The 17,693-nt window shown below is 40.4% G+C and overlaps 1 protein-coding gene across 1 annotated transcript in view; it reads left to right on the top strand.

Moving 5' to 3' along the window:
• LOC126413380 (protein TAPT1 homolog) overlaps positions 1-17,693 on the top strand; it is a 135,967-nt gene that overhangs the window by 14,906 nt on the left and 103,368 nt on the right. The window contains exon 3 of the mRNA XM_050083260.1: positions 16,860-16,957. Coding sequence (XP_049939217.1) covers positions 16,860-16,957 — 98 coding nt within the window. The remainder of the gene's footprint in view (positions 1-16,859; positions 16,958-17,693) is intronic.

Here is a 17,693-nt window from a genome sequence, read left to right as displayed (position 1 = left end):
GATGATAATGGGACTATAATGGATTGGAACTGGATTGTGCTGATATATGATGTTATGAAGCAATCAGAGTTAATGTGGATATTATTATTAAAAGTGAGCACGTGTTATGAATTATGTCTGGGTAATAGTTGGTATTTTAACAAAAATTATTAATTTGATTGCAACTGTGTATACAGCATATGAGCGAGGTTACAGGTTGGAGATTAATGCGGAAATTTACTCTGAGGAACACAAGTCAGGAAGTAATAAGTGAGTGGAATTTCTCTAATAGCTACCATTCAAGATTGCAGTGTGTTATTTCTAGGAGAAGATCAGAAATTTTTTCAGTTCCTTGGAATAAAGTCACAGAAACTGTGTTGAACAACAGATATAAACAAGAGTTTCAACCACATTTGACTATTGCTTTCATGCTAAATGTTTTGAAGAAGAAAGTGAGGCAGACAGAGAAAGCTTTAATTAATTAATTTCTATAAAACATTGAATGAAATAGGGAATAATAGAAAGAGATTATTTTTCACTTGAGAATGGCGTACCTGAAATGTATGATGGACATCAATAGAAGAAAGAAAATGGAAGACAGAAGAAAAGGAAAGATAAGGTATTGACACTCGTGAGAAAGTACCTATATCTCAATGGGAAGAAGCGCATATTCTCTCCTGTTTTATATTGACACTTGGTTGCTTTGGGAGTGCCACTTTACTTACAACTTGTGTGCATCACATTACCTGCTACACGTTATGTCGGCAGTGCTTGAGGATCGTGCTGTCACAAGCTGTCATCATGGGCGCCAGTGGAGAGCAATGCAGCTGCTACAACAACAACAACAACAACAACAACAGTGGGGACCTTTTACAGGGTTGTCCCCCAGTGGAATCTATTTGATTTATAGAATTGGGAGTGTACCAAGGATTGCTTCTTTCATTATACAAAAACAAAATAAATGTAGGATTTGTATACAATGAGTGCCATGTGATTGTAATCGAGAACCAAATGTGTTTCCATGTGTAATTTAAAAAAATCAGTCTTCTCGTAGATTAATTAATTTTATGAGGCTTTAAAGTTAACAGTTATTCAGTTGTTCACAATGGCAATTGTTAATGAAGGCAATGCCTGGGTACTACTATTGCATGTGGTTGAGCACCTCCAAAGGGAATTTAATACTTTAAAAATCATGATGGACCACTTTCAAACTCACATAAAGACTAGGTTTTATGTTTGTTGTGTTGAGCAGTGTCTAGAGGACTTTAAGGCTCAGATGGAAGCTCAGATTGACCAGTTAGATATATGAGTAGATGATATTCTTAAAAAGACAAAGCCTTTCGTGAGTGGTTACAAACTATTACAGATACAGCCCTTTAGTAGAGGTGAGCAAATTCATAGAGAGAGAGAGAGAGAGAGAGAGAGAGAGAGAGAGAGAGAGAGAGAGAGAGAGAGAGAGGGGGGGGGCATTCCATGTGGGAAAAATATATCTCAAAACAAAGATGATGTGACTTACCAAACGAAAGTGCTGGCAGGTCGATAGACACACAAACATACACACAAAATTCAAGCTTTCGCAACCCACGGTTGCTTCGTCAGGAAAGAGAGAAGGAGAGGAAAGATGAAAGGATGTGGGTTTTAAGGGAGAGGGTAAGGAGTCATTCCAATCCCGGGAGCGGAAAGACTTACCTTAGGGGGGAAAAAAGGACAGGTATACACTCGCACACACACCCATATCCAACCGCACATACACAGACACAAGCAGACATTTGTAAAGGCAAAGAGTTTCGGCAGAGATGTCAGTCGAGGCAGAAGTACAGTGGCAAAGATGTTGTTGAAAGACAGGTGAGGTATGAGCGGCGGCAACTTGAAATTAGCGGAGGTTGAGGCCTGGCGGATAACGGGAAGAGAGGATATACTGAAGGGCAAGTTCCCATCTCCGGAGTTCTGACAGGTTGGTATTAGTGGGAAGTATCCAGATAACCCGGACGGTGTAACACTGTGCCAAGATGTGCTGGCTGTGCACCAAGGCATGTTTAGCCACAGGGTGGTCCTCATTACCAACAAACACTGTCTGCCTGTGTCCATTCATGCGAATGGACAGTTTGTTGCTGGTCATTCCCACATAGAAAGCTTCACAGTGTAGGCAGGTCAGTTGGTAAATCACGTGGGTGCTTTCACACGTGGCTCTGCCTTTGATCGTGTACACCTTCTGGGTTACAGGACTGGAGTAGGTGGTGGTGGGAGGGTGCATGGGACAGGTTTTACACCGGGGGCGGTTACAAGGGTAGGAGCCAGAGGGTAGGGAAGGTGGTTTGGGGATTTCATAGGGATGAACTAAGAGGTTACGAAGGTTAGGTGGACGGCTGAAAGACACTCTTGGTGGAGTGGGGAGGATTTGATGAAGGATGGATCTCATTTCAGGGCAGGATTTGAGGAAGTCATATCCCTGCTGGAGAGCCACATTCAGAGTCTGATCCAGTCCCGGAAAGTATCCTTTCACAAGTGGGGCACTTTTGTGGTTCTTCTGTGGGAGGTTCTGGGCTTGAGGGGATGAGGAAGTGGCTCTGGTTATTTGCTTCTGTACCAGGTCGGGAGGGTAGTTGCGGCATGCGAAAGCTGTTTTCAGATTGTTGGTGTAGTGGTTCAGGGATTCCGGACTGAGCAGATTCGTTTGCCACGAAGACCTAGGCTGTAGGGAAGGGACCATTTGATGTGGAATGGGTGGCAGCTGTCATAATGGAGGTACTGTTGCTTGTTGGTGGGTTTGATGTGGACGGACGTGTGAAGCTGGCCATTGGACAGATGGAGGTCAATGTCAAGGAAAGTGGCATGGGATTTAGAGTAGGACCAGGTGAATCTGATGGAACCAAAGAAGTTGAGGTTGGAGAGGAAATTCTGGAGTTCTTCTTCACTGTGAGTCATCAATAAATCTGTACCAAACTTTGGGTTGGCAGGCCTGGGTAACCAAGAAGACTTCCTCTAAGCGACCCATGAATAGGTTGGCGTACGATGGGGCCATCCTGGTACCCATGGCTGTTCCGTTTAATTGTTGGTATGTCTGTCCTTCAAAAGTGAAGAAGTTGTGGGTCAGGATGAAGCTGGCCAAGGTAATGAGGAAAGAGGTTTTAGGTAGGGTGGCAGGTGATCGGCATGAAAGGAAGTGCTCCATCGCAGCGAGGCCCTAGACGTGTGGAATATTTGTGTATAAGGAAGTGGCATCAATGGTTACAAGGATGGTTTCCAGGGGTAACAGATTGGGTAAGGATTCCAGGCGTTTGAGAAAGTGGTTGGTGTCTTTGATGAAGGATGGGAGACTGCATGTAATGGGTTGGAGGTGTTGATCTACGTAGGCAGAGATACGTTCTGTGGGGGCTTGGTAACCAGCTACAATGGGGCGGCCGGGATGATTGGGTTTGTGAATTTTAGGAAGAAGGTAGGGGTGCGGGGTGTCGGTGGGGTCAGGAGGTTGATGGAGTCAGGTGAAAGGTTTTGTGGGGGGCCTAAGGTTCTGAGGATTTATTGAAGCTCCGCCTGGACATCAGGAATCGGATTACCTTGGCAAACTTTGTATGTGGTGTTGTCTGAAAGCTGACACAGTCCCTCAGCCACATACTCCCGACGATCAAGTACCACGGCCGTGGAACCCTTGTCTGCCGGAAGAATGACGATGGATCGGTCAGCCTTCAGATCACGGATAGCCTGGGCTTCAGCAGTGGTGATGTTTGGAGTAGGATTAAGGTTTTTTAAGAAGGATTGAGAGGCAAGGCTGGAAGTCAGAAATTCCTGGAAGGTTTGGATAGGGTGATTTTGAGGAAGAGGAGGTGGGTCCCGCTGTGATGGAGGACGGAACTGTTCCAGGCAGGGTTCAATTTGGATAGTGTCTTGGGGATTTGGATCATTAGGAGTAGGATTAGGATCATTTTTCTTCGTGGCAAAGTGATATTTCCAGCAGAGAGTACGAGTGTAGGACAGTAAATCTTTGACAAGGGCTGTTTGGTTGAATCTGGGAGTGGGGCTGAAGGTGAGGCCTTTGGATAGGACAGAGGTTTTGGATTGGAAGAGAGGTTTGGAGGAAAGGTTAACTACTGAATTAGGGTGTTGTGGTTCCAGATTGTGTTATTGTCACTGTTGCATTTCGAAATCTTTTCTGTTGTCTTATTTTCTCTCTCTGTTTTTGCCACTAGTTTCACTTTGTATTCACCTTCTCCTTTTTACCGTAATCTACTATACAATTTTATCCCGCTTATATATACTCAATAATACGTAACCCACTTCCAAACCATAACCAAAAAAAATTTTTTTTTTCCGCTATAAAATCCACCGTTTCTAGTTCACAAACAGTTCCTTTCACCTATTAAACAACCATTTCGATTAGTTCTAATAACTTTCGCTTTATTTCCATTTCCGTTTTTTAACTACATCACTGATCATTTTTAGCCACTTCCCACAGGTTTTAACGTCATTATTTCTTCGTCAGACAATTGTCAACCTCATTTTCATAATCTGCCACCACAAAACCACTCCTTTTAATACATTTATTCGCAGTTTTTTCGAATTTTTCCCTAATTTCTCCACCCTTTAACGTGTTTTGGCAGCAACACAACCACCTAACCTTTGTGCACATCGTTGTCTACCAACCCAAGTTCACCACAGGATCAACATAGCCCAGCTTTAACCAACACTTTTTCGCCTTTTTTCACACCAGATCTCCAGTTGCTTTCTAGTTCACCTTTATCTCTCCCCATATATTTTTATTTTCATTTTTGTTTCAGCCTCATGTTACACTTTCCACCTTCTAATACCATGTCACCCTCACAACACCCCCACAACGACCCCATTAAGTTTTATTTACATTCCCTCCGCAAACATGCTTTTGCCCTAGCCAGGTTACGCTCCCATATTTTATTTTCTCAGGCTTGTCTGACATTTGGCATTACCCCCAAAGGCCTCACACTTAAAGTTCCTATCTCTGGCTGCAACCCTTCTTTCCATCAGTCCCTATACCAATTCCAAACTGAACAATCCACTGCCCTCACCCACCTAATCCTTCACCTACACATCAACTCAGCCAACGAACACACCCATCAACTCCTATCCTTAATAAAAGTCCTCAGTCTTTCCTCTCCCACATCCGCACTGGCTGTTCAGAGCATCCTCCTACAGACCAACCGCAAATTAGAACAGCATGCCACCCTCCACCTCAAAAAACCATCTTTGTTTTTAGATATATTTTTCCCACGTGGAATGTGTGTGTATATATGATATACATGATATTTTAGATTGGAGAACGTATAGATAGTCATTAATCAATCGGAAAATTAACAAAATCACAAGTGTATAATAGAACATTTTACTTAATTGTTGATAGTGAGAGGTGTACTCGACCTGTCAGTGCAGTTTGAACGTGGGAAAAAGTATGTTAACAGATATACAGGGTGAAGCAAAATTCGCGCACTCGAGGTTTGCAGCACGACTCCTCACATGCCAGCCATAAAAAAATGTCTGTGTCAAAATTTCATCTGGCGAGTACATCCGGCAGAAAAACGACGTTAAAGAGTGGCAATTTGGCAACACTGTAACCACATGTATGATAAGTACCTCTGTCAGCAGATGTTAGTAGCATTGTACAGTTGGTGCAGTGAATAAAGTTTCGTGAACGTGTTATTTATAATACATGTAATATGAACACTCAGATGTCGCACATTAGCAACCAGTGACAATAATAATTTCCATATTAATGACCACATGACCTTCACAACAGAATATGTTGTCCTCGGAACAACAGATGCTCAAAGCGACCTCCCTGCATGTCCAAACATTGCGCAACTCGCTGGATCATGCAGATCTGGACCCTTCGCAGCAAAGCTGCATCCACAGTAATAAGAGCTGCATGAACACGCGCTACCACGTGTGAGCCAGCCCTGTATAAATATTACTCCTGTTCCAGGGAAAGTACAGTAGAGTTCGTTACAATACTGTATGTATTTGTCTTACACTGTGTGCCACATTCATTGGTGGTGTAGAATACACATGCTCCTTCAGATGTCCCCACAGGATGAAATCCAGGGGATTTAAGTCAGGTGAATGTGGTGGCCATACAACTGGACCACCATGTCTTAGCCATTTCCCTGGAAATGTTCTATCCAAATACTGACACACATTAATTTCAGAGTGTGGAGGTGCTCCATCATGTTGGAACCATACCCTCTGCTGAACATGTAGTGGAACATCTTCCAGCACATCGGGCAGATAGTTTGAGAGGAATGCTTTTGATACCTTCGTGCAGTCAACTGGTCAGGCAACATGTACGGGTCCAAACACCTGTCGCCCAATATTCCTGGCCAGACGTTGATACCAAAGTGAACTTGATATCCACGGTCACGGGTGACGTGAGGGTTAACATCGCAACAGTGGTGGGCATTGTATGTACTGATCACTCACGAGTGAATGCTGCTTCATCTGACTATATATCGGTGTTCACGAAGTCATTGTTGGCTTCCTGTTGTTGTTGGAACCATTCACAGAATTGCATCCGCTGGTGGCGATCTGCAGTATGCAGGTGTTGCGTGAAACCATAATGATAGGGGTGCAGCCCATGCTTGTGCAGCACGTTAACGACCGTGCGTTGCAAGGCACGCAGCTGCCTTGCTACGCTACGGATATTTCGTTGAGGTTCTTGGCGTATGACCTCCAGAATAGCTTCCTCAGTAGCAGGAGTATGGCGAGTCTGGACAACCTCTGTCATGCGATGGTGGAAGGAGAGAACCTCAAAGGCGCAGCTCCAGGTAACGAAACAAATTTTTATCTTGATGCCGGCGACGAGGATATCTAGCAGCATATTCACAAGCGGCAACACCAGTCCGGTTGTCAGATGCACCAAGGGCCAGAAGCATATCCACATATTCATCGTTTGCGTATGCCATACGTCAGCCACACTGGTTTAGAGGTTTACAATGAGAAAATTCGATACGTGTACACATGTACTTTGGGGTCGGTGACAGGTGCATTACTCTGCTAGCAACTAGTCCCTGCCTGGTGGACAGTGCACACAGTATAAACATGCTCTCAGTCCTGTGCGCTGTTCCACCTTTTGCAGATTACTCCTCTGACAGATATTGTTCTTCATGATTCATCCCGACACCGCTATATGGAATTGTTCGGTTTCAAATTACACTGTTTCCCTTTCGATAATGGATGTGACGTTTCACAAGCCCAGCGATAGAAGAATAATAATAATAATAATAATAATAATAATAATAATAATAATAATAATAATAAATACTGGAACAGAACCATTATAACAGATAAAACAACACCATGTAACAAACCTGACATCATACTCACCAATAAAAAGAAGAAATTAACACAACTAATCGAAATATCCATACCCAATACAACAAGTATACAAAAGAAAACAGGAGAAAAAATTGAAAAATACATCCAACTGGCTGGGGAAGTCAAGGACATGTGGCATCAGGATAAAGTTGACATTATACCAATTATACTATCAACTACAGAAATCATACCACACAATATCCACCAGTACATCAATGCAATACAGCTACATCCAAACTTATATATACAACTACAGAAATCTGTAATTATTGACACTTGTTCAATTACCCGAAAGTTCCTAAATGCAATGTAACATATACCGTACAGTTAAAAGGAAGTCACGCTTGATCAAGGTCCGCGTCACCTTCCATTTTTAACCAGACATAACGTCTGAGACAAGAAAGAAATAATAATAATAATAATGAACCCCGTGGAGGCCCGGGAAAAGAATAAGCCTTCAGTATGTTCTGCCAGTCTTAAAAGGCGATGAAAATAACAAACCACTAATAGGGCTAACCCCCCTTTTAGTATGATTAGTTGGTTCAGGACAGAACTTATGAAGCCTCGGACAAGCGCTGTCATGGTCGGGGACGACGCTTGAACCCTATGCCCGTCCACAATGGTAACGACGCTGCTAGCCACACGGAAAATGATTTAAATCCAAATAGAGGTGTTTTGCAGGATATGCTTCCTGCAACCACCTTAGAAGGAAAACAAAGACAGGATGAGATGGTCAGATGAAGTTAACCGACACCTCATGTTCTGTTATTACCAAGCAACAAACTTAGGAACCAAAACAACTGGATACAGATCACAAGTATACACAAAATTTATTACCAGATACCCAGAATTAAGATTTTTAACAGAACAACGACTAGCTGATCAGATCCGTGTAGTAATCAAACATAACAGGATACCCCAGTCAGAATTAGAAAACATCAAACAACAATTACAACAAATACTGGAACAAAATAATGTGCAATCAGAAGAAGAAGAAAATACAGTAATGGACTCAAACATCCCAGAGCAAACAAACAAAGAACAACATGCATCGATTAAACAATCAGAGGAAAACGAAATCTTAAGACAGCCACCAGAACAAACACAAATAGAACACGAAGTGACACACATGTTAGATATAGAAGAAAAATTTCAGCTGACATATATAGAATACAAAGACACAAATACAGACATTAGACCATTTTTGCATAGACCACCAAATAACGCACAAGTCGAAACAACAATAACAACTATCAACACAATCATACACAACAAAATAAATGAAAATACAACTATGGAAGAGTTACAACTACTGGTTTTTATAGGAGCACTCACTACACTAAATATACACACTAGGCAGAGATCAGAACAAACCAACACACAGAAAAAACCCACAAAACCAGCATGGCAACACAGGCTACAGATCAGAATAGAAAAACTGAGAAAAGGCATCGGACAGCTAACACAATTTATAAGAAATGAAATATCATACAAAAAATGAGAAAGGTTAGGTAAAATCTCACAACAAGAAGCGATAGAGCAAAGAAGCAGAAATTACAAGCATTGGCCAAACGACTTAGAAGATACAAAAAAAGTGAAAATAGAAGGAAACAAAACCAAACATTCAACACAAACCAAAAGAAATTTTATCAGACAATAGATAACACACACATTAAAATAGACAACCCACCAGACATAACAGACATGGAACATTTCTGGAGCAACATATGGTCAAACCCGGTACAACATAACAGGCATGCACGGTGGATACAAGCAGAAACAGACACATACAAGATGATACCACAAATGCCCGAAGTGATAATTTTGCAACATGAAGTCACCCGAGCAATTAATTCTACACATAATTGGAAAGCCCCTGGAAAAGATAAAATAGCAAATTTCTGGCTAAAGAAGTTCACCTCAACACATACACATCCAACTAAATTATTTAACAGTTACATTGCAGACCCGTACACATTCCCTGATACACTTACACATGGAATAACTTATCTTAAACCTAAAGATCAAGCAGACACAGCAAACCCAGCAAAATATCGCCCCATAACATGCCTACCAACAATATACAGAATATTAACTTCAGGCATTACACATAAATAAATGACACATAGAACACAGAACAAAATTATAAATGAAGAACAAAAAGGCTGTTGCAAAGGAGCACGAGGATGTAAAGAGCAACTGATAATAGATGCAGAGGTGACATATCAAGCTAAAACTAAACAAAGGTCGCTACACTACACATACATTGATCACAGAAAAGCTTTCGATAGTGTACCCCACTCATGGTTACTACAGATATTGGAAATATACAAAGTAGATCCTAAATTGATACAGTTCCTAAACATACTAATGAAAAATTGGAAAACCACACTTAATATCCAAACAAATTCAAATAATATCACATCACAGCCAATACAGATTAAGCGTGGAATATACCAAGGAGACTCATTAAGTCCTTTCTGGTTCTGCCTTGCTCTGAACCCACTATCCAACATGCTAAATAATACAAATTACGGATACAATATTACTGGAACATACCAACACAAAATCACACATTTGCTATACATGGATGATCTAAAACTACTGGCAGCAACAAATCAACAACTCAGCCAATTACTAAAGATAACAGAAATATTCAGCAATGATATAAATATGGCTTTTGGAACAGACAAATGTAAGAAAAATAGCATAGTCAACGGAAAACACACTAAACAAGAAGATTACATATTGGATAACCACAGCGACTGCATAGAAGCGATAGAAAAAACAGATGCCTATAAATATCTAGGATACAGACAAAAAATAGGAATAGATAATACAAATATTAAAGAAGAACTAAAAGAAAAAGATAGACAAAGACTAACAAAAATACTGAAAACAGAATTGACAGCAAGAAACAAGACAAAAGCTATAAATACCTATGCTATACCAATATTGACCTACTCATTTGGAGTAGCTAAATGGAGTAACACAGACCTAGAAGCACTCAATACACTTACACAATCAAAATGCCACAAATATAGAATACATCACATACATTCAGCAACAGAAAGATTCACATTAAGCAGAAAGGAAGGAGGAATGGGATTTATCGACATAAAAAACCTACATTATGGACAGGTAGACAATTTAAGAAAATTTTTTCTAGAACGAGCAGAAACTAGCAAAATATACAAAGCAATCACTCATATAAATACATTGGCTACATAACCACTTCTACAATCCTTTAGATTACATAACATCAACAGATACAAAGAAAGTAAATTGGAAAAAGAAAACACTACCTGGCAAGCACCCGTATCATCTAACACAGCCACACATCGATCAAGACGCATCCAACACATGGCTAAGAAAAGGCAATATATACAGTGAGACGGAAGGATTCATGATTGCAATACAGGATCAAACAATAAACACCAGATATTACAGCAAGCATATTATTAAAGCTCCCAATACCACAACAGATAAATGCAGACTTTGCAAACAACAAATAGAAACAGAAGATCACATCACAAGCGGATGCACAATACTAGCAAATACAGAATACCCCAGAAGACATGACAATGTAGCAAAAATAATACATCAACAACTTGCCATACAACATAAACTAATAAAACAACATGTTCCCACATACAAGTATGCACCACAGAATGTACTGGAGAATGATGAATACAAATTATACTGGAACAGAACCATTATAACAGATAAAACAACACCACATAACAAACCTGACATCATACTCACCAATAAAAAGAAGAAATTAACGCAACTAATTGAAATATCCACACCCAATACAACAAATATACAGAAGAAAACAGGAGAAAAAATTGAAAAATACATCCAACTGGCTGAGGAAGTCAAAGACATGTGGCATCAGGATAAAGTTGACATCATACCAATTATACTATTGACTACAGGAGACATACCAAACAATATCCACCACACATCAACGCAATACAGCTACATCCAAACGTATATATACAACTACAGAAATCTGCAATTATTGATGCATGTTCAATTACCCGAAAGTTCCTAAATGCAATGTAACATATACTGTACAGTTAAAAGGAAGTCACGCCTGATCAAGGTCCACGTCACTTTCCATTTTTAACCTGACATAACGTCTGAGACAGGAAAGAATAATAATGATGATGATGATGATGATGATGATGATGATGATGATGATAATGATAACAATGCATTGAGATACGTAGCAAACAGCATATGGTTACCAGACTCAGTGTTGAAAGGCATAATTTGTAGGACCATGGTGATAATACATACAAATAGTAACTGAGTTTGGACATCATTCGTAAAGCACATTGCTAGTCCTACTGGTAACATAGGGCCCTAACGAAATGTAATAGATCTTAAGGATGCAAGAGTAATAGTTGGTATTAATCTATGGGACCATTGGAGGAGGGTACAAAGAAAATAGGTTTCGCATCTAGTAAATGAAGTGGTGCAAATAAATTCATGTCTACGGCATGGAAAGGGCTTCTTTCAAAGCTGACCAATCTTCCATTTTTACAGTTGTAGTATGTAAGGGCATATGTTTTCCAGAGGACCCGCTGCAATTGCTGTTGACGATTAAGATGCCAGATACTGTACCAGCTGGACTACATTTACCAAACAAAAAACATGTGCCTCAACCCAGGATCAAACCATCGACTTCTTGCATGCTAACACAAAACTCTACCCAGTGCACTAACTGTACAGCACAACTAATATGTGCCGACAGAGGTAGTTACAGTGTGGTAACTGTAAGACGGCAGAGTTGTGAAGGGAGTGCTTACACGAAAGCAGACGAAAGGCTTGGAAGTAAAACTCGCTTTAAATGTTGTTCGTAAACGAAACTGAAATCATCATGTGCATTAAAATCTATATATATAAAAATGAATGTATGTATGTTTGTCTACTATGCGCTCATAGACCATTTGGAAATGTACTGTAATATGAATGTGTTTCGAAATAATACAGTAACCAGTGATGTTTCCATACAAAGCAATACGGTAGCAAGGAAAAATGAAATAGAAGGTAATTCGAACGAAATTTGGGGCTCCTTCAAAGCGATCGCAAACAAAATATCGGAAATGGAAACTCACCTTTTCTTGCCAGGCGTTTGTGGTGATACGCCAGGATGATTCTTGGAAAACTGTTTGAATCTTCCAATGCTATGCATGCTTTGTCCTGTGTATGTAGCAGCTCTCACTGAAGATTTGCTCCCTTTCCCTTTCGCAGCATTCAGTCACACGCAATATAATTTTGCGAGCATCGCTACGTAGTTCTGGTTTCCTTCTAACCTTAGGCCTACTGGTAGGGGTTGTTGCCGACTCCCGAGATGGGCCAGCAACTGCCTCTTCACTCATTTTGATAATGTTTAGCAGAACTGCACAATAAAAACACGCAGAACAGTACAGCGCAAAACAATAATGAAGCAGACGACAATGGCTACCTTGTACAACACAGTCAGCTACGTAATGTTGGCAGCAGTCGAAACTGTGTGCCTACCGAAGCCTCCCGACGTTTACCGACTTCTACCGATTCAGGACTAGGGAGAGGTCTGCCATCTAAAAGTTTACACACTGTACTATACATGTGGTTACAGTGTTGCCAGACTGCCACTCTTTAACGTCCTTTTGCTGCCGAATGTTCTCGCCAGAAGAAATTTTGAGACACACACTTATTTATCACTGGCATGTGAGGAGTTGCGCTGCAAAGCCCGAGTGCACAAATTTTGCTTCACCCTGTATATACTGAAACACAAATAGCATGTATGGGAAGAATTAAAGCTTGAGGCAGGAGGAAATGTAAGTTACAGATTCTCTACATTTAAGCCAAAATGGAAATGGACATCCAATAATTTTTCTTAAATCGTCTAAGGAAGTCATTTGTGAATTGTGGAGGGATTCACAGAAGATTCGCTAGGGAGAATTTGATTTGCAATTAGTAAGTGAGATGGTGATGCACTCCAGTGGGGAATGTTGCAGCAAATTTTACACTTTAGTGAGTTTGAGACATAATTTAAAAATATGTATGTGTCAGAATGAGCTTAGTGTAAGTTAAGATTAGAGCTGCTTTCATCCACTCCTTACCACCAGAAGTGTGGGTGTTACTGACAGAGAGTGGCATGTAAACAAATCAAAGTTTTAGATGAGCCAGTAAGGGAAGATCATTAATTGGAAGTGGTTACCAGAGAATTAATGGCTGTGGGTTTTTTGGTTCACTGCCTGTCAGCCAGTGAGGTCGAGTGTACGTGTACAGCTTTGTAACTCTAGTATATTGGTCTAGGTTAATGAAGTTAATCCAATAAGATATACCACTACTCAAACAATGATAAGATGTCTCAGAGACCATTATTAAGTTAATGGCACTAAGAAATTCTTTTGTGGATTTCCCATTGCATTTCCTGAAGTCCCACTTTTACAGAGGGTTACTTTCAATTCAGTGATGGATGAAGTAGATGACAGTGAAATTTTGTATCTGTTTTGACCTAATAAATTCCACATAATTTCATCAATGCACGTACCCATCAGAGAAAGTATCCCAAATCATATAACAGTCCACTCCTGCTTGAAAAAACCAGAAAAGATGTCAGGAAAACGGAAATTCCAGAAAATCTGTTAGCAGATGCAGCAGCTAAGAGTATGAGGAGGAATCCAAAATTTTTGGGACTGGTGCTACCATCTGGAAAGTAGGAGTAGCTGATCTTTGCACCGCTAGGTGGCGAGAGCTGCATATCTGATGAGTCAGTGTGCGGAGTGGCATTCAACAGGGAGGAAGTGTTGTGTGTCCACAGTGATTTCGTAAAACTCTGTGTTTGGTGTGGCAATTTTACGATGTATCTGTGAACAGAATAGTGCGTGTGTATCAAATTCTGTGCAAATCTTGGGAAAAGTGCTACAGAGACCCTTGCAATGATAGAACAAGTGTTTGGGGGACAGCATGAGCCGTACACATATGTTTGAATGGCATGCTCGGTTCAGGGCCGGCCATACAGACGTTGAAGATGATGATCACACTGGAAGGCCCTTTAGCCGCACAACACCAGTCATTGTTGCCAGACTTCAACAATTGGTTCGTGCGCATCGACGTCGAACCATTCAAGACCTTGCTGATGAAGTGGGTATTGGTTATGAGACATGTCAACGAATTTTGACTGATGAATTGGGCATGCATCGTGTCGGCGCAAAATTTGTGCCAAGGATCTTGACTGCTGATCAGAACCCACAGCATGTTGAAGTATGCACGGACCTTCGTCAGACCACATCTGATGATCCAACATTCTTGTCACGGGTTAGCACCGGCAACGATAGCTGGATTTATGGTTATGACCCAGTGACAAAGCAACAATCGTCCCAGTGGAAGAGCCCAGGCTCTCCAAACCCAAAAAAGCGAGACAGGTGAAGAGCAAAGTGAAGAGTATGGTCATTGTTTTCTTTGATACTAAGGCAATTGTGCACAAAGAATTCTTCCCACCCAACCAAACAATGAATTCCGCATACTACTGGGACGTGTTGCGATGGCCCGAACTTTGTGATCAAGGGAACTGGCTGCTGCATCACGACAACGCACCCTGTCACACGTCCTTGCTCACCAGGACATTTTTGACAAAAAACAACATGGCAGTTGTACCCCACCCACCGTACTCACCAGATTTGGCACCTTACGACTTCGCGCTATTCCCAAAACTGAAACTCAAGTAAGTTGAAACGCTGTCGGTTCAACATTCTAGAAAGGATTCAAGAAGCTTCGCTGGTGGTGAATAACACCCTTAAAGAACAGGACTTCTAGAAAACGTCTGACCAGTGGCAGAAGTGCTGGGACCGGTGTTCATGTGCAGATGGGAACTACTTCGAGGGTGATGGTGACCATTAGTCCAAAGGTAGGATTTCAACAGATGGCAGCACCAGTTCCGAAAATTTTGGGTAGTACCTTGTATGTCTAGTGGTCAATGACGTGTGTGTGTGTGTGTGTGTGTGTGTGTGTGTGTGTGTGTGTGTGTGTGTGTGTGTGTGTGTGTTAAATTGGCAGGAGAGTTCCCAAATGCTATCTAAACGTCACCGGTATGTGAAAAGCAAGAGTCCCATTCCGTTAATTAACACGATATGTTCGCCAGCTCGTAACACTTAAACTCTTCTTATGCCAATCATTATATTAATATGTGTGAATTCTCAAGGTGATTCTCATAATCTATCCAGTGTTCATTCCAAAATAAGTTCAAGTTCAGGCTGCACATCATTGGATGCTCATGATATGTTAAAGCTCCAGCCATCTCTTAGAGTTCAGCCATCTCTTAGAGTGTAAGTCCTATGTGACTTAGAAATTTTTATAAGTACAAACGAATGTTAAAGTATTCACTTGGCAGCTTGCCACCCAAACTCAATCATTTTTACCAGCCTGAAACTGCATTATTGGCTCACCTGCATGTTACCTTAGGACTGATCCATACAGGTTGACTTTCAGATGCAGAATGACCTGGTGCCACCAAAATCCATAACATATGTATAATTAAACTTACAGAAAATTTTTGAAAAACAAGTTACAAATTTGATATGTGGCTTAAATAAAAGCTCCTTTTCTTCCAGTTCCATTAAGACTGAAGATATTATTCTGTATACAATAGTTTAAGCACAATTAATTAAAACATAAATTTTGTGCATACATGCATTTGACAAATAACAAGGAAATAGTTGTTAATACATGTAAAACAATAAAGTTGGCCTGTTCAATAGATGCATCCTTTTACACACTATCTATTGGTGCTATCCAATATTACAAACAATTTACCACTTTTGAATTACAAGTTTTTTTTAATATTGGCTGAATTAACTTTTAATTAAATTAGAACTCAAATAATAATCTAGACATAAGGTTAAGTGGTAGAGACATAGGGGAAGCCGGTTCATTTGTCGCATAAATGTGGGGAATTCAATGTTTTAACACACTTACATAACTGAAAAGATATAAAAACAATAACTTAATAAATGAAAACATATAAACGTGTGGCTTTCACCCAATATGTTGTTTGTTAAGATCACATGAAGTGCTAAGCAATTATTAGTGTTCTAAGGGTATTTTTGTAAGAATATTCATTTACTGTGACTAACTTCTATAGCTTTTATTATATTTGTAATGTCAATGTCTCAACTGATGCACTATAGTGCCACAAGTATATGGTAATATTGTATTTATATTATAATGAAATATCACTTCACCGTACCTTGGTAAAACCGAACTTCCATTCCCCTAACTTGCTGGTCAAGGTGGCCACTCTGGCCTTGCGGCAGATCCCGGCTACCCATCTCCCACCCACCCACATGCTCTTACTTCAGTCAATACTTAGACTCCAGTGATTTCAACAATTTTAAGTGGCTGATAACTTGCCAGCATTTATGTTTTGTTACAGCAGGCAACACTTACTTTTGTTGTTGTTATATTTATTTCTCTCATTTTAATAAACTTCTGTTGGATTGATTTTCTAATTGTTGATGGTGTGTTCAATATTTCTTCTGTTGCAGTGTGCTGATTCATTTTTGTTTGTGTATACATTTCTTCCACTACGATTTATATTGGCATTGTGGTCTGTCATTAGCCGGCCAGTCAGAGGATGTTTTGGGTACGTATAATTTCTTTTTTTTGCGTATGAATTGTATTGAGTGGGTCTAAACTTGGAGGAGTCACTCACATCATACAAAAGCTGTTATGAGCAGTCTAATTTCACTGTTTTTTGAACTGTATAAACATGGTAATTGCTAAACCTTTGTACACTGGCACCAGGACTGCATTAAAAACTATGGAAAAATCATAATAATGCATTATTTGTTGCAGTGTTAACGTAGCAGTGAAAAAATTCTCAATGCAAACAACTATGAACTGTGTTAAGGTAACACGATACAAGTGTTAAGTAGGTGATAGGTATCCAAGAAGAATTAGCATTTTAGCTTAGCCTTTGAATCTATGTTCATATGCGGAACACTTTCTCCCCACCCTCCTCCTGTACTCCTTGCTCCCACCCTCCATCTCCCTCTACCCCTCCCTCACATTCTCCCTTCCCCCACCTCACACACACATACACAAGCCACACTTGGAGAATGTGATTTTTTTTGTGTGTGTGTGTGTGTGTGTGTGTGTGTGTGTGTGTGTGTGTGTGTGTGTGTGTGTGCCGCAAGTATGTGGTAAGATTGTATTTATGCGCATGAGCTCTGATGATGTGAGAAGTTCAGAGGCAGAGCTATATTGTTAAACTTCTTCTTTTGACTCCTGTAGCTGCTTAACATTGGCACTGTTTGGTGATCGGAATGGGAAAGGACAATTGTAGTTTGTTCCTACCGAGTATATTTTCATATTCAATT

Source organism: Schistocerca serialis, chromosome 1 (assembly GCF_023864345.2).
Source record: "Schistocerca serialis cubense isolate TAMUIC-IGC-003099 chromosome 1, iqSchSeri2.2, whole genome shotgun sequence".
NCBI lineage: Eukaryota > Metazoa > Arthropoda > Insecta > Orthoptera > Acrididae > Schistocerca > Schistocerca serialis.
This window is presented reverse-complemented; position numbering and strand designations above follow the sequence as displayed.